The following is an 18,371-nucleotide window of genomic DNA, read 5'->3' as shown; positions in this document are numbered from 1 at the left end:
TGTGGTCTTTTCTTGCCTTATCATTCTTTACATGCAAAGGGTACTGTATTTTAATTACCTCTGAACAGCGGGAGGGAGCTTCTAAGGCCTCTCCATTTGGTTGGGGTAGACTGTGTGACTCTCCTGCCATTGTTGGGCTAATGGGCTTTGACACCTCTCACTTGACACGTCAGTGCTAGTTGAAGCTGTATCAAGCTTGGCAGAATTATGTTAGAATTCAGTCCTTATAAAGTAATGTTGTGTATTTTTCTTCTTGGCTTTTGGAAATAAAATATTGTTTCAGACTAAACATTACTCACTCAGTTACAGGTTGGATGGTGTTTTCAGGTTTCTGTTGTTTTCCAGAGAATTTGCTGTATAGGGTAAAAAATCCTTGGTTGTTGTGAACTTTCCAGGTGATTCCGTAATTCCGTCCAAAATGAGGTTGTAGGTTTTAAGTTTTGATTTGAAGTAGGGGTTATGTTGAAGAGGGTAGAATCCAGTATGTGTTCCTGACAAAAAATCCAAGTTTATCTAACTCCTAACCTATCTTTTTTAAAGAAAATGCTGAAAAATGCAGGAGCTCTGATCCTGACCTCTGCTCTGCCTCTCTCTCTCTCTCTCTCTCTCTCTCCATCCAAGTGTCTCCATCAAATGATGCGAGGGTGATGGGTATGCTTTGGTACCCAGCGCCATCTACAGATCAAAAGCCACGGGCAACAGCATTTCGTCATCTTTTTTTATGGGCCTATCATAAATTCAGGACATCATTTCCCATGATCCTCGTGTGCGTGCTTGTATCCCACGTCATGGACACGAGGGCCAGAATATATAGTAACACGTCATTCTACTGAAGTAGAGGACCACCGGCCGGGAGTTGCCCCCTCAGGTTCTTCGCTCTCTCATTCTGTTTGCGCATCGGTATTTATCACCTAAATGCTGATCCGATTTATTACAGTATAATATTTATTTACCTTCGTCTGGATTTCCAACCGGATCTGTATAAAAGGTATGGTTCTCCGTCTGATCTGCCTGCATCAATTTGATGAAAAGTGTCTAGCTAGGCCATTCTGTTTGCGTTCGTCCAGAAAAAAAAGCCGACTAAAACCTGGGTTAGTCCGTTAGCAAGGCTAGCCTAGTTAACATGTATCGTTAATATAACTTGCATGATCGTGTTTTATATCAAGTTTACATTAGAAACACTCCCGGAATTTGATAAAATGCTAACTAACGTTACCTAAGATTTCGATTTTTCTAGCTAACGTCAACTAGAACCTGTCGCTAACTAGCTTGTTGTTGCTACTAGCATCCGCCTCCTTTCAGGAAGGCATCTCTACCAGGGACGAGATCCTAAAATGTGATTTGTGATACCTGTCTAACCATTTAACTACTACAACATGCTTGTAGTTAAATGTTGCCAAGATGATCATCATTTGGTTCCTAGTAATGGCCAGTAATAGCTAAGATGGGCCAGTATATTGCATAGCTAGAAGACACAGCTAGTCTGTCCATGTAAGCACTCCGTTCTGTAATCAATGGATCGATGCTACTTCGAGTGAAGGGTCCTGTAGGCCAGCTGTCAATCACCTGGTAGAGCTGTTTGACGCAGAGGGTTCCCCTGAATGAGAGAGTGGAGAGGTGCGCGTTCATTTTGGTTCATATCTGAATTTGATAGCTGAAGTGAACTATGGTTTGGAACAGACAGTTCTGTCTTGATAAGTGTGTCAGAAGACCTTCAAGTGGTGGTGGTCTGTTCCATAACATTACATGGAATTGCATTACAAGGAAACGTTCCATAACATTCCATAACCCTGTGTTTTGTGCAATCATGTGACATGCCTGTATTTTTACCAAATTGCAGCTTTAATGCTTTTCCATTGAACTCAAAATGTCCCCTTTTCTTTTCATGTCAGACGTTCCAATGCCATCATCAGACAATTTATTAAATGTTTTGTGTATTTCTCATTTCTAGATAAGATCAGATTTTTAAAAATGTACAGGACTTCCAAAGCTATAGACATCTGGTTACTGCCGTTCATACCTACCGAGGCATATAAGCCCAAGTCTCACTCGTCACTGAAATGTTACGTAGTTGAAATAGGTGTGACCAACATTTATGTAGGATTCAAAATTAGCCCAGGTATTCTTAAGTATCAAAACGTGCCAAGCAGGTTTTGATGACGAACATCATCGTCATCCATATTCCACATAGGCCTCCACCTATGAACTTGGAACAAAGCCATGGAAAGATTGAAAAGTGAGCGTAGTTCACACCGAACTCCAGACTCAAACAGCTCTCGGAGAAGCTAAGACAGACTACCTGCCCTTTGCTAGAGCTAGTTTAGCTATCGGACTAACTTCTCTCCATATTTATTTAACCTTTTATTTAACCAGACAAGTTTATTAAGAATCTCTTCACTTTCTTTCCCATTGAAGTTGCCATGGCGACATACCAGGAGTTTATCCAACAGAATGAGGATCGGGACGGCGTGCGTTTTAGCTGGAACCTGTGGCCCTCGAGCAGGCTGGAAGCTACCCGGCTGGTAGTGCCTGTCTCCTGCCTCTTCACCCCACTCAAGGAGAGGCCAGACCTGCCACCGGTGCAGTACGAACCGGTCCTCTGTAGCAGGGCCAACTGCAAGGCCGTACTAAACCCGCTATGGTGAGTATTTGAGGAGTTGAGGTGAATGTTGCTGTTTTAGGCTGAGCGAGTGTTTTTTAATTGTTGCTTGTTGATGTTTTTACAAGCACTTAGCTAAAAGCTAAGCTATGTCCAACGACTTACATGGCATCTCTTTGTTTTCAACTTCAGCATTTTATTCTTCTGAGAACTTACGTCTCGGGTGAAGGGAAGAGTAGGAGAAGAAAGGGATCATCAACTAAGTTTTTAATATCTTTAGGAATGCTTAGGTGTAGCTACAATCACTCAGGGAACGCCTCAGGCTAGGTGACAGGTTTGTTTGACTGCTGCTGTACACTGTATCCAAGTAGCTCTGTCTTTCCCCCCCCTTTGTAGCCAAGTTGACTACAGAGCCAAAATATGGGCGTGCAACTTCTGCTTCCAAAGAAACCCAGTGAGTACACCACAATGGACTAAACTGAGCTGTCGGACCAAACACTATTCCACCATAGAATATTCGAGGCGCATAATGTACCATTTAGACCTATAATAATAGTCATATCTGTAGGCAGACTACATACATTCCTGTGTTTATGCTAGTCATATTCCACAAAGGAACACAGCTGGTGGTAATTGGAATATTTTTAAAGTGGCCTGTCTACATTTCTTTAGCAGGTGAAGCTAACCACTTTTGTCTTCTCGTTCTCTCCTTCACAGTTCCCCCCGTCATACGCCGGCATATCGGACGTAAACCAGCCGGCTGAGCTCATGCCACAGTTCTCAACCATTGAGTACATAGTGCAGGTAAACGCGTACAGTTCTACATGGAGATCACTGAACTCTGAACTTTGCACATAGACACTATGTTCTGTACACGTGCCTGGCTTTGTAGTTGCACATCTCAACCCACAGAATTGCTTCATCAAATATGGATGTTTCTTTAATCCTCAAGTTGAGTTACCAGCCACAAAGAATGTACTGGAAAATGTGCACACCACATGACATTATCACTTTTAAGTTGATAATTTCTTTAGACATTCTTTGTCTTTGCTGTTAATTGTAATGGACGTTGTCAATTTACAAAGTGACATCGGGTTACAAAAGTCACCTGACCTCAAAGTGTATCACATGTCATGTGACACCATCCCAAGAACTCAAAACACTGCAACATAGAAAAACCATGTCAACTCAAAACTAAAGACCTCAGCACTTTGTTTCTGTGAAATAACATCTCCAATCCCGTCTCTGCCACCAATGTAGCGCGGCCCCCCGAACCCCCTCATCTTCCTGTACGTGGTGGACACGTGTCTGGAGGAGGAGGACCTGCAGGCCCTGAAGGAGTCCCTGCAGATGTCCCTGTCTCTGCTGCCCCCCAACGCCCTGGTAGGCCTCATCACCTTCGGACGTATGGTGCAGGTCCACGAGCTGAGCTGCGAGGGCATTGCAAAGAGCTACGTGTTCAGAGGAACCAAGGAGCTTTCCTCCAAACAGATCCAGGTCAGTCAGTAACTGTTACATACGGGAAGGCAAGTAGTCTTGAAAATGTTTTCATTAGTTTTGGGAAAAGATCTGGATTTAGTTGTACTAAGATGACTGTAATATGACGACAACCGCGGGCCGCATTAAATCTTTCACGGACCGCATTTGGCCCGAGGGCCGTATGTTTGAGACCTCTGATCTAGGTCAAAGTCTGCTTTGTCCATAGAAATAGAATAGGATCTTTGTGGTCGTTTGTCATATGATCATGTCTAGGTGTCCTTGTATCAATTGGAAATTAAATGACAATAAAACAGTCAAATGGGGACAGGATACAGGTCAAAGACAGCCATTTGTCACAAGATAGGATAAGAAGATATGATTGGCTCTTTGGGATGGTTCTGAATGACAAATAATGGGTCTATGCCACTGCAGGGGTAGTGTTTCATACAGATTAAAAGCCCTAGGGTCCTACCACCCAGAAACAGAGCGTTAGTCCTATACAGCCGACAGGGAACATTCCCTTAGTCTGTCATGTGATATTCAAAAACATTGTCAGAGGTACTTTGAAATACAGTATTGTATATGATATTGTGTACAGTCAGAGCGTTAGGCCTATATAGAATATAGTCAAGAGACTTGTCAGGCCAAGATAAACTCTTAGGCTGCCATGCAATATTCCACAATACCATTGTTGAAAGTCCATGAGAACTCATAGCTCTCTTTCTCTCTTTCAGGAGATGCTAGGCCTGACGAACCCATCGGCATCTGGGCCTCAGGGTCGTCCCGCGGCCCCTCAGGATCCAGCCGTCACCTGTCGGTTCCTGCAGCCGGTCCATAAGGTAGACATGAACCTGACAGACCTGTTGGGAGAGCTGCAGAGAGATCCCTGGCCTGTACCACAGGGGAAGAGACCACTGCGGTCTACTGGAATAGCACTGTCCATCGCCGTGGGCCTGCTGGAGGTAATAACAGTTACATAAGCGTGCATACACACACACATACACAAACACACTATGTACACATTTTGTGCGGTGTACCAATAACCTGATTCTATGTCGTCAACATAGACAACTGCCCTTCAAAACTAAATTGAACCTTACCCTCTCTGACATGTCACAGGTTTCCACTAACATTTGACAAACTTTCTCTCTCACACACACACACACACACACACAGACATTATCTCTTCAGTTAGGTCTGCCAATAGTACCACTCGTACTTTCTGAGGTCAAAGGTCAGCTTCTTTCTTTTTGCTTTATTGCTCCCTCTCTCTCTCCACTATCCTCTCTTCCTCTTTCTGGTAACACAACTAACATGCTGTAGGTACATGTTAGAACAGCTGTGTTCCCTGCTGTCCGGTCCTCTGGTGCTGATGTCTACTGATAATGTCATGATTAGAGAAAAACATCTGAAGTCTGACTTCACCCATTCTGATGGTTCTAACGGTGAACTTCCCCTTAAGGTGCTTTTGGGAAACCGGCCTCTGGTCTGTATGGTAACTTAATAGGAATGAGTTTCTTTAAGGAATATCGGTAGTTTGGTGAATCCTTACGGTGCCTGAGGGTGCATTTGCATACAATGTCACAGTCAAGTCACTTGGGATGTCACTGTAATGGGGAAATGATTCAGTTTAGAGTAATTAACATGAGGCTTAGCGTATGTTTTCCCTTCATGTAATACACAGTATATCCCGTGTTCTGTTTGGGACGGTCATTTGTGTACGGGTTGGCGGTCACTAGACTTGATAGTGAATGTTCTGGATCGTTGTCATATCTGATGGTGATGCCAGACTGGAGGTAGAAGGACACAGGACACTGATTGTTAATGTGTTCTGTGACACTGTGATTCCGTAGCGGCTGAGGTTGTGACTTCCTACAAGGGGGTGGGTTTTTCCAGAGCATTGGTGCTGTGAGATTAGAATGTAGGGGTTACAGAAAGACATTTTCTCTGCTTCTGTTCTGGAGGTGTCTCCCTGTTCCAACTTCTTAAAACCGACGGGATTTAGATTGCTGTTTTCAACGATTGCTGTCATTATTGTTCACCTGGAGATTCCCAATACATTCAGTTATATCATACTACAGTTAAATCAGACTACAGTTATATCATACTACAGGTAAATCATACTACAGTTAAATCAGACTAGTTATATCAGACTACAGTTATATCAGACTACAGTTATATCAGACTGCAGTTATATCAGACTGCAGTTATATCAGACTACAGTTATATCATACTACAGTTATATCAGACTAGTTATATCAGACTACAGTTATATCAGACTACAGTTATATCAGACTACAGTTATATCAGACTGCAGTTATATCAGACTGCAGTTATATCAGACTGCAGTTATATCAGACTGCAGTTATATCAGACTACAGTTATATCAGACTACAATTATATCAGACTACAATTATATCAGACTACAGTTATATCAGACTACAGTTACAGTGCCTTGCGAAAGTATTCGGCCCCCTTGAACTTTGCGACCTTTTGCCACATTTCAGGCTTCAAACATAAAGATATAAAACTGTATTTTTTTGTGAAGAATCAACAACAAGTGGGACACAATCATGAAGTGGAAAGACATTTATTGGATATTTCAAACTTTTTTAATAAATCAACTGAAAAATTGGGCGTGCAAAATTATTCAGCCCCCTTAAGTTAATACTTTGTAGCGCCACCTTTTGCTGCGATTACAGCTGTAAGTCGCTTGGGGTATGTCTCTATCAGTTTTGCACATCGAGAGACTGAAATGTTTTCCCATTCCTCCTTGCAAAACAGCTCGAGCTCAGTGAGGTTGGATGGAGATCATTTGTGAACAGCAGTTTTCAGTTCTTTCCACAGATTCTCGATTGGATTCAGGTCTGGACTTTGACTTGGCCATTCTAACACCTGGATATGTTAATTTTTGAACCATTCCATTGTAGATTTTGCTTTATGTTTTGGATCATTGTCTTGTTGGAAGACAAATCTCCGTCCCAGTCTCAGGTCTTTTGCAGACTCCATCAGGTTTTCTTCCAGAATGGTCCTGTATTTGGCTCCATCCAACTTCCCATCAATTTTAACCATCTTCCCTGTCCCTGCTGAAGAAAAGCAGGCCCAAACCATGATGCTGCCACCACCATGTTTGACAGTGGGGATGGTGTGTTCAGCTGTGTTGCTTTTACGCCAAACATAACGTTTTGCATTGTTGCCAAAAAGTTCAATTTTGGTTTCATCTGACCAGAGCACCTTCTTCCACATGTTTGGTGTGTCTCCCAGGTGGCTTGTGGCAAACTTTAAACGACACTTTTTATGGATATCTTTAAGAAATGGCTTTCTTCTTGCCACTCTTCCATAAAGGCCAGATTTGTGCAATATACGACTGATTGTTGTCCTATGGACAGAGTCTCCCACCTCAGCTGTAGATCTCTGCAGTTCATCCAGAGTGATCATGGGCCTCTTGGCTGAATCTCTGATCAGTCTTCTCCTTGTATGAGCTGAAAGTTTAGAGGGACGGCCAGGTCTTGGTAGATTTGCAGTGGTCTGATACTCCTTCCATTTCAATATTATCGCTTGCACAGTGCTCCTTGGGATGTTTAAAGCTTGGGAAATCTTGTTGTATCCAAATCCGGCTTTAAACTTCTTCACAACAGTATCTCGGACCTGCCTGGTGTGTTCCTTGTTCTTCATGATGCTCTCTGCGCTTTTAACGGACCTATGAGACTATCACAGTGCAGGTGCATTTATACGGAGACTTGATTACACACAGGTGGATTGTATTTATCATCATTAGTCATTTAGGTCAACATTGGATCATTCAGAGATCCTCACTGAACTTCTGGAGAGAGTTTGCTGCACTGAAAGTAAAGGGGCTGAATAATTTTGCACGCCCAATTTTTCAGTTTTTGATATGTTAAAAAAGTTTGAAATATCCAATAAATGTCGTTCCACTTCATGATTGTGTCCCACTTGTTGTTGATTCTTCACAAAAAAATACAGTTTTATATCTTTATGTTTGAAGCCTGAAATGTGGCAAAAGGTCGCAAAGTTCAAGGGGGCCGAATACTTTCGCAAGGCACTGTATATCAGACTACAGTTATATCAGACTACAGTTATATCAGACTACAGTTATATCAGACTACAGTTATATCAGACTACAGTTAAATCATACTACAGTTAAATCATACTACAGTTAAATCATACTACAGTTATATCATACTACAGTTATATCATACTACAGTTATATCATACTACAGTTATATCAGACTACAGTTATATCAGACTACAGTTATATCAGACTACAGTTATATCAGACTACAGTTATATCAGACTACAGTTATATCAGACTACAGTTAAATCATACTACAGTTATATCATACTACAGTTATATCATACTACAGTTATATCATACTACAGTTATATCAGACTACAGTTATATCAGACTACAGTTATATCAGACTACAGTTATATCATACTACAGTTATATCATACTACAGTTAAATCAGACTACAGTTATATCATACTACAGTTATATCATACTACAGTTATATCATACTACAGTTATATCAGACTACAGTTATATCAGACTACAGTTATATCAGACTACAGTTATATCAGACTGCAGTTATATCATACTACAGTTATCATACTACAGTTATATCATACTACAGTTATATCATACTACAGTTATATCAGACTACAGTTATATCATACTACAGTTATATCATACTACAGTTATAATATACTACAGTTATATCAGACTACAGTTAAATCATACTACAGTTATATCAGACTACAATTATATCATACTACAGTTAAATCATACTACAGTTAAATCATACTACAGTTAAATCATACTACAGTTAAATCATACTACAGTTAAATCATACTACAGTTAAATCATACTACAGTTATATCATACTACAGTTATATCAGACTACAGTTAAATCATACTACAGTTAAATCATACTACAGTTATATCAGACTACAATTATATCATACTACAGTTAAATCATACTACAGTTATATCAGACTACAGTTAAATCAGACTACAGTTAAATCAGACTACAGTTAAATCATACTACAGTTAAATCATACTACAGTTATATCATACTACAGTTAAATCAGACTACAGTTAAATCAGACTACAGTTAAATCAGACTACAGTTAAATCAGACTACAGTTAAATCAGACTACAGTTAAATCAGACTACAGTTAAATCAGACTACAGTTCAATCAGACTACAGTTCAATCAGACTACAGTTATATCAGACTACAGTTATATCAGACTACAGTTAAATCAGACTACAGTTAAATCAGACTACAGTTAAATCAGACTACAGTTAAATCAGACTACAGTTAAATCAGACTACAGTTAAATCATACTACAGTTATATCATACTACAGTTATATCATACTACAGTTATATCATACTACAGTTATATCAGACTGCAGTTATATCAGACTGCAGTTATATCATACTACAGTTATCATACTACAGTTATATCATACTACAGTTATATCATACTACAGTTATATCAGACTACAGTTATATCAGACTACAGTTATATCAGACTACAGTTATATCATACTACAGTTATATCATACTACAGTTATATCAGACTACAGTTAAATCATACTACAGTTAAATCATACTACAGTTAAATCATACTACAGTTAAATCATACTACAGTTAAATCATACTACAGTTATATCAGACTACAGTTATATCAGACTACAGTTATATCAGACTACAGTTCAATCAGACTACAGTTCAATCAGACTAGTTATATCAGACTACAGTTATATCAGACTACAGTTAGATCAGACTACAGTTAAATCAGACTACAGTTATATCAGACTACAGTTAAATCAGACTACAGTTATATCATACTACAGTTATATCATACTACAGTTATATCAGACTACAGTTATATCAGACTACAGTTAAATCAGACTACAGTTATATCAGACTACAGTTAAATCAGACTACAGTTATATCAGACTACAGTTAAATCATACTACAGTTATATCATACTACAGTTATATCATACTACAGTTATATCATACTACAGTTATATCAGACTACAGTTATATCAGACTACAGTTATATCAGACTACAGTTATATCAGACTGCAGTTATATCATACTACAGTTATCATACTACAGTTATATCATACTACAGTTATATCATACTACAGTTATATCAGACTACAGTTATATCATACTACAGTTATATCATACTACAGTTATATCAGACTACAGTTAAATCATACTACAGTTAAATCATACTACAGTTAAATCATACTACAGTTAAATCATACTACAGTTAAATCATACTACAGTTATATCAGACTACAGTTATATCAGACTACAGTTATATCAGACTACAGTTATATCAGACTACAGTTATATCAGACTACAGTTATATCAGACTACAGTTATATCAGAATACAGTTAAATCAGACTACAGTTAAATCAGACTACAGTTATATCAGACTACAGTTATATCATACTACAGTTATATCAGACTACAGTTATATCAGACTACAGTTATATCAGACAACAATAACCTAATGGCAGCTTCTGTGTTGGCAGTCACATCTCAGTCAGAAATGCCATATTTATGGTTGAATTAATCAAATAAATAAATCACATCTTGACCATACTGACCATAGCCACCGACTTTCCACCCCCAGGGTACGTTTCCCAACACAGGGGCCCGTGTGATGATGTTCATGGGCGGACCCCCCACCCAGGGCCCCGGGATGGTGGTGGGAGACGAACTCAAGACCCCCATCCGCTCCTGGCATGACATCACCAAGGACAACGCACGGCATCTGAAGAAAGCCACCAAGGTAAGTCCAAGACTAACAGTATGGATAGCGTAGAATGGATAGCGTAGAATTCACAGGAGGTTGGTGGCACCTTAATTGGGGAGGACGGGCTCGTGGTAATGGCTGGAACTTTATAGGTAGAATGGTATCAAATACATCAACAAATGGTTTCCATGTGTTTGATGCCATTCCCTTCTCTCTATTCCAGACATTATTATGAGCCGTCCTCCCCTTTGCAGCCTCCACTGTTGCAATTTTGTTTTACCATGCTGCGCGACACTCCTTAACACGGCAACAAAAACTAATAACAATGGTGTTGGGGTGGCTAGTGGCACTGTTTCCCTCTACTCCGGATTCCATCTTTAAGACTACGCTAGTTTTTAGAGCTAAGATGGATGAAACAACTTAAGCGATTTTTGTCTTAATGTAGTTTAGCTTAATTATTTTTCTTTCACTCACGTCAAGCTCTCGCGATGTCAAATATTTTGCTCAAGTTTGCGCTCTCTTCTCTCTCCATACTTCTTCTGTTGAGGTATGTTCATGGAAACCGATGCTCCAAAGAGTTCTCAAGGTGCTACCCAGCACTGTTTGTATATGTTGCAAACGCTTCCCTTGTTTTGTTTTATTCAGTACTACGACGCCTTGGCGAACCGTGCGGCAGTGAACGGCCACAGTATTGACATCTACGCCTGTGCCTTGGATCAGACCGGACTTCTAGAGATGAAATGTTTATCCAACCTCACTGGGTTAGTACCAGTCTCAGACGACCTACGACTGACCTGTATCCTGTCTTCACCTGATTTCCCCTAGTTGTGCTGAATCCCTCATGTCCCTGGTGATTTGAGAACTGTCTACTGAAGCTTTTTATTTGATCTGAATAAGAAATACCTTTTGTACAATTCCTCTACATTCGATAGAATGACTTTTCCAGAGACTTCATCCTCACTAGCTCATTGACTTTTCGTTTTGTATTTATATTCGAATTATGCTGCTGAATATTCATGTTTTTTTCCCTCCCGGTTTCCGTCCTCTCAGAGGTCACATAGCGATGGGCGACTCCTTCAACACCTCTCTGTTCAAGCAGACCTTCCAGAGGGTGTTCAGTAAGGACCACAACGGAGAGTTCCGCATGGCCTTCGGAGGCACTCTGGAAGTCAGTACGTCCAGGGAGCTGAAGGTATCGGGGGCCATCGGGCCCTGTGTCTCCCTCAAAGCTAAGGGACCGTGTATATCAGAGAACGTGAGTCTTTCAGGCCCACACAGAATCCAAATAGGGTTTTAAAAATATTTTAAAAATCCAGAAACGGTCCCAAAATTCCCAGCTTTTCCAGAATTTCAGGAATGTTTTGCGGGAATTGGTCAACCTTATATTCTAATGGCATTTTCCCCACTGGAAGTGAATTGGGAAGCTGTTTTTCATTGACTTCAATGGCCCTTTGTCTCTGTTACAGGAGGTCGGTGTTGGAGGAACAACGCAGTGGAAAATCTGCAGTCTCAGTCCCTCCACGACGTTGGCCTTGTACTTCGAGGTCGTCAATCAGGTGAACACACTTCCCTTTGATCAAACACCTCAGTGATTCCTTAGGACGTGGTTTTTAGTATTCAAACAACAGGATGTTTAGCGATATTAAATGTACTCCTATCCTAACTTTTGTAGTTATATTTTCTCTGTGCAGCACAATGCCCCAATCCCTCAGGGTGGTAGAGGAGCGGTCCAGTTTGTCACCCAGTACCAACACTCCAACACCCAGAGGAGGATCAGGGTTACCACCGTCGCCAGGAAGTAAGTCTTCTCTCTCGCTTTGGAACAGTAAACAGGAAGTGGATTTGCAGAACTGCTACATCGTTCTTGACTGAAGTGTGACTGAACTGACAGCCCGTACAATATATATATGCAAGACTCTGCATTTTGTACACGTTGCATTTCTCACATTGTCTTTAAGCAGTGAGTTACCACAAAGTCAATATTGGCTGTACAAATGAGGATGTTGACATTCGCCCTATCCTGTTAAATGACTGGAAGTGGACGTGCAGCCTAGACACGTGCGTCAGTCTCGCCCTGCCCCTAACCTGTCCACTCCCTCTTTCTCCCTCCATCCAGTTGGGCCGACGCCCAGTCCCAGATCCAGCACATCGAGTCGTCCTTCGACCAGGAGGCGTCGGCGGTCATCATGGCCAGGCTGGGCGTGTTCAGGGCCGAGTCGGAAGAGGGGCCGGACGTCCTGCGCTGGCTGGACAGACAGCTCATTCGCCTGGTGAGTGACAACTAGGCTGACCAATGTGTGACAGGCTTTGTAATCTCATTGGGCATTGGTCCCACCTTGGCTATTCCAAGAGACTCGCCTGTTGTTCTTCACATAGCTGAATGTATGCAGGACTTGTGGGTGATTGTGGATAGAAGAATCCTTTGTATTCTTGTGTCTCCTTGTTCTTATTCATTGTAGAATAATGTAGAAAGGAGTTGTCTGGAATGTGAAGCAGTATGACGCGAATACGAATTCGTTGACAGTTTAAATCCCTCTATGATGTTTCGGAAGTTGTGTTGTATACCTAAACTAAAGTAACAGCACTTGAATGAAGTCCTAAGGTATGTGTTGATGCCTTAGTTCAAGACGCTGACGTTTGTCTTGTCTCCTTGGTTACAGTGTCAGAAATTCGGTCAGTTCAACAAAGATGACCCCACCTCCTTCAAGCTCTCGGAGTCCCTCTCACTCTACCCACAGGTAAGACTGACACCTAGTGGTACACTCTGGAACTACATGAGCTATTTAATGAGAGCCCTTCAATTACAAGTCCTTCTAATAGAGTAGATCTGGAATAGATTTGATTAGCTTGTCGAGATCTGAATTATTACTTGAGTAATAATGCTTACCTCTAACATTAGCAAAAAATAATATTTATGTCAAATGGGATGTATGTACATGAAAAAGTGGTCAATGGCTGTGTCCTAACACCACCCAGCGCAGAAGCAGAGAACTGTGTAATTGGCCTTCTCTGACAACTTAACCCCAGCCAGAGGCTTGTATGACATTGAAACAAAAGGCAGTGACTTTGTCAGTTGCTACAGAATCACAAAATAGTGTGTCCTTGTACCTCCAGTCTAGAGTCAATCACTGGTAACAGACAGGAGTTTAATCCACAACACACAGCACTGTGTCTAGTGGCCATCAACCTGAGTGTCACAAACAGAACACTGAAAAATCATGGTGGAAAAGTGGAAAATATATCAATCTAAACATTGTGTTAATCACTCTAAACTAAACGTTAACTTTATTCATCTGAAATATTCCCATTGCACAGATAATCACAACTCATAACTTCCACTTAGTTTAGTTGACCTCGGTGGGATATGTACAGGAACATTTGATGATGCAAGAAGCAATATCCCAAATATAAAAAATATATATATATAATTCGATAATATTTTTAATAATATATATATATATATATATTTTTTTAAGCATATTTGATTATAATCGTTAGAATAATGTCTCTGTCCTCCCTCTAGTTTATGTTCCACCTGCGGAGGTCGCCGTTCCTGCAGGTGTTCAACAACAGTCCAGATGAGTGTTCCTACTACAGACACCACTTTGTCTGCCAGAACCTGACCCAGTCTCTCATCATGATCCAGCCCATCCTGTACTCTTACTCGTTCCACGGACCACCAGAGGTCAGACTCCTACCAAATACTATGGACACGCACTCTATCTATATAGTGTACTAGATGGCGCCGAAAGACATGGTCGACCAGTTTCTAGCTCCTAGGAAACTTTGCGGTATTTAAAAAATATATATTTAAAAAAAAAGTTATTTCTTAATTTTAATTTTCAGCATTTGTATGTATTGTTAGATATTACTGCACTGTTGGAGCTAGAAACATAAGCATTTCGCTACACCTGCAGTAACATCTGCAAAATGTGTATGCGGCCAATCAAATATTGAATTTAATTATAATCAACTTTCTTAGTTATTTGTTTTCCAATCTACTCTGATGTTATGAAACCAGTCTATATATTAGATAATTAGGTCACATTTCCCTAAGGGCAAATTAGTTTAGTCAAATATTCACATGCTCAATGAGTTCCACACTACATTTCTCTGTAAAATAAAAAAAAAAATGGATGTGAGACTTATCTTGTTGTGTCTGTCTGTTCTACAGCCTGTTCTCCTGGACAGTGGCAGTATTCTCCCAGACAGGATCCTCCTCATGGACACCTTCTTCCAGCTGGTCATCTACCATGGAGAGGTGAGAGGTCACGCTGTAAAACAACGGCGCTGGTGATCTAATGCTAGTTATTAGTAGCTGGAACACCAATACTGTGCTATAATAATAATAATAATAATAATAATAATTTATTATTATTTCCTAGCATCTCAAACTGAACATCATCATGTAGAGCATAAACAACAATGTAAATCACTATCAATTTTACAACAAGAAACAAGACGTGTGTGTGTGTACCTGCCTGATGTGATGGGTTTGAGGAAATGGGATACATATTTGTAGATTCACTGTCCTATCATTTTCTATTCTCAACATGTTAGAAATTTCTCACAAACGACAAAAAAGAGATTAGCTGGTACAACTAACACCAACACACAACATCCTACCATGGCAATAACCCTGGCCTATACAACTAACACCAACACACAACATCCTACCATGACAATAACCCTGTTGTATCTCTCTCTCCACCAGACCATCGCCCAGTGGCGTAAGGCGGGTTACCAGGAGCAGCCGGAGTACGAGAACTTCAAGCATCTACTGGTAGCACCTGTGGATGACGCCCAGGAGATCCTGCAGACCCGGTTCCCCATGCCCCGGTACATCGACACAGAGCACGGAGGCTCCCAGGCTCGCTTCCTCCTGTCCAAGGTCAACCCCTCCCAGACACACAACAACCTATACTCCTGGGGACAGGTAATACAATGTTCATTCATTCTTCAAAACGGAAACTGAGAACCAGTTTTTATGTACAATAACAGCTGTGGACCTGATTTGGAAATAGGTTTCATCATGGGGAGTCAATTGTATTTTTCTTAAAATAATTCTAGTCTTACAAGTGGTAGAGCTTCATGTACCACTGTCTCTCTCTATTCTGCTGGCCATTTTGAATCTGATCCAACTGACGGCAGCTTTACTCTAGTGTTTTCACCATACTCATCACATTTGTGTCTCTTTTCATTCTCTAGGAGACCGGAGCCCCCATCCTCACAGACGACGTCAGTCTACAGGTCTTCATGGACCACTTGAAGAAGCTGGCCGTGTCGAGCGCCGCTTAATGTCCCAGTCCTGGGACCAAAGTGATCGCCTCGTAACCAGACCGATATGCCCACCGTTCTATTTCCCTTCACGATACGTCTGGTTTACGAGGCGACCAAAGTGAAGGACGTGAAAGGAGAGCGGGATGAGAAGGAAAGAGAGAGACATTCCTGTATTAATACAGGGACCTAGTAACCTTTCCTTTCCTCACGTATGACCTATGACGGTTTCAAATCCTCTAAGTTATTATCATTCCTGCTTTAAGTTTCCGGAATTTTGCTTCCCTAAAATTGTGATTGACATGAACTTCTCCCCCACACTGGAAAAGCCTTACTGCACCTCAGTTGTAGCCTGGTCCCAGATCAGTTTTTCATGCCTTGACAATGACCGTAGGAGTTGGCTTATACAGCACAAACAGATCTGGGACCAGGCATCCTCAGATATTTATCACAGTTCTTACATTCCATCTCACCTTTTATAATAATAATTTGGCTAATGATTAGAATTGGTTTCCTTGTTTGTCTGTCTGTGGTAAGGCATGTAGCTACTGTAGTAGTTTGGTCAATGATTACTGCTCGAGACACTTTAAATATTTTTATGTGCTTGATAACGTCCTATAGTTTATTTTTTTTCCATTAAATTTCCCCTAAATAATGATTAATTTAAATAATGTTCTGATTAAACTGTCAATCTATCCTCGTAGTGCTACTGTTTTCCTTTTGAATACAGAAAGACTGGAAGTTCAATGAAAAATTTTGTTATTGTATTAAACAAAACCTCTTTCTTTTCTAACACATCTTTTACGTAGTCTAGTCAACTGACTATATTTTCCATATATCTGTTTTCGCACCATCTGGCATTTTGTACTACTTACCCCGAAACCCCTCATCACTGTTCTTTCACTCGCCTACTCTAGTCTTCCTGATGTCAACACTTGTACTTACTGTAAAAAAAGGGAACGTAATTGATTGATTTAGTCTGACTGATTTGTTTCTTAATGCTATGCATATAAAGTGTCAAGACAACCTTATTCACCAGCTATGTATTTTATGTTTCCCTCATTATTGTTTTTGTATGGGTTTCTATGTCATATAAATGTGTCAAATAGATCAGCAATACCAGAGATTCATTCATCCTTCCATTTCAAAAAAATGTATGACTTTAGTGGAAGTGTGAACCGTATAATTAGAATAGTAGCATTCTGGAACTCCGAGGGTTTATGACATGGCCCCTCTATGGTGAGAACATCCTCATTCACACAGATAAGCTAGGGGTCAAAGGGCAGCTGTCTGGTTCATGGTGTAGCTGACCCCTGATTCCTGTATCGACTGTGTTTCCTGGTATCTGGTCTTAATGGTCTGGCTAGTTTGTCTCATCCTCATTTTGTATTTATTTATTTTATATTTTTTTATTTAACCAGGCAAGTTAAGAACAAATTCTTATTTACAATGACGGCCTACCCCTGCCACCCAATGGGAATCCCAATCGCAGCCAGATGTGATATAGCCTGGATTCAAACCAGGGACTGTAGTGACGCCTCTTGCACTAAGATGCAGTGCTTTAGATCACTGCGCCACTCGGGAGCCTGGTAATTTACTTCAAAGGGACTTGATCAAATCAGTCGCTTCACTGGGCAGTGAGCAATATGGATCTGCATTCAATATTGGAAAAATAACTAGCACAAAAACATCCCAAAAAAACACAGCAATTTCCACTCTCACACCCAATGTCCCACAGCACATTAAAACCCCATACACAATCCCATCAAAACACAACTGATCAGCGACAACGATGAGAGTCTATAGGGAGGAGGTCAGAAACCTGGCCGTGTGGTGCCAGGACAACAACCTCTCCCTCAACGTGATCAAAGGAGATGATTGTGGACTACAGAAAAAGGAGGACTGAGTACGCCCCCATTCTCATTGACGGGGCTGTAGTGGAACAGTTTGAGAGCTTCAAGTTCCTTGTTGTCCCCAACAAACTAGCATGGTCCAAACACACTAAGACAGTTGTGAAGAGGGCACGACAAAGCCTATCCCCCCTCAGGAAACTAAAAAGATTTGGCATGGGTCCTCAGATCCTCCAGAAGGTTCTACAGCTGCACCATCGAGAGAATCCTGACTGGTTGCATCACTGCCGAGTATGGCAACTGCTCGGCCTCCGACCGCAAGGCACTACAGAGGGTAGTGCGTACGGCCCAGTACAACAC

General features: G+C 40.9%; 1 protein-coding gene across 1 annotated transcript; it reads left to right on the top strand.

The window, feature by feature from the left end:
- Positions 1 to 751: 751 nt before the first annotated feature.
- LOC110493485 (protein transport protein Sec23A) lies at positions 752 to 17,192 on the top strand. The gene is made up of 17 exons (XM_021567785.3): positions 752 to 988; positions 2,416 to 2,641; positions 2,996 to 3,053; positions 3,317 to 3,403; positions 3,860 to 4,096; positions 4,813 to 5,040; positions 10,762 to 10,920; positions 11,530 to 11,645; positions 11,935 to 12,139; positions 12,351 to 12,440; positions 12,576 to 12,682; positions 13,001 to 13,154; positions 13,545 to 13,622; positions 14,408 to 14,569; positions 15,059 to 15,145; positions 15,599 to 15,820; positions 16,093 to 17,192. Exons 2-17 carry the CDS (start codon positions 2,421 to 2,423, stop codon positions 16,180 to 16,182), a joined length of 2,301 nt encoding a protein of 766 aa, XP_021423460.3. The 5' UTR covers positions 752 to 988; positions 2,416 to 2,420; the 3' UTR covers positions 16,183 to 17,192.
- Positions 17,193 to 18,371: the final 1,179 nt, after the last annotated feature.

This window comes from Oncorhynchus mykiss, chromosome 17, assembly GCF_057628025.1.
Source record: "Oncorhynchus mykiss isolate SJ-2025 chromosome 17, ASM5762802v1, whole genome shotgun sequence".
In the NCBI taxonomy this organism is placed as follows: domain Eukaryota; kingdom Metazoa; phylum Chordata; class Actinopteri; order Salmoniformes; family Salmonidae; genus Oncorhynchus; species Oncorhynchus mykiss.
The sequence above is the reverse complement of the archived record's forward strand: the minus strand, read 5'-3'. Positions and strand labels throughout refer to the sequence as shown.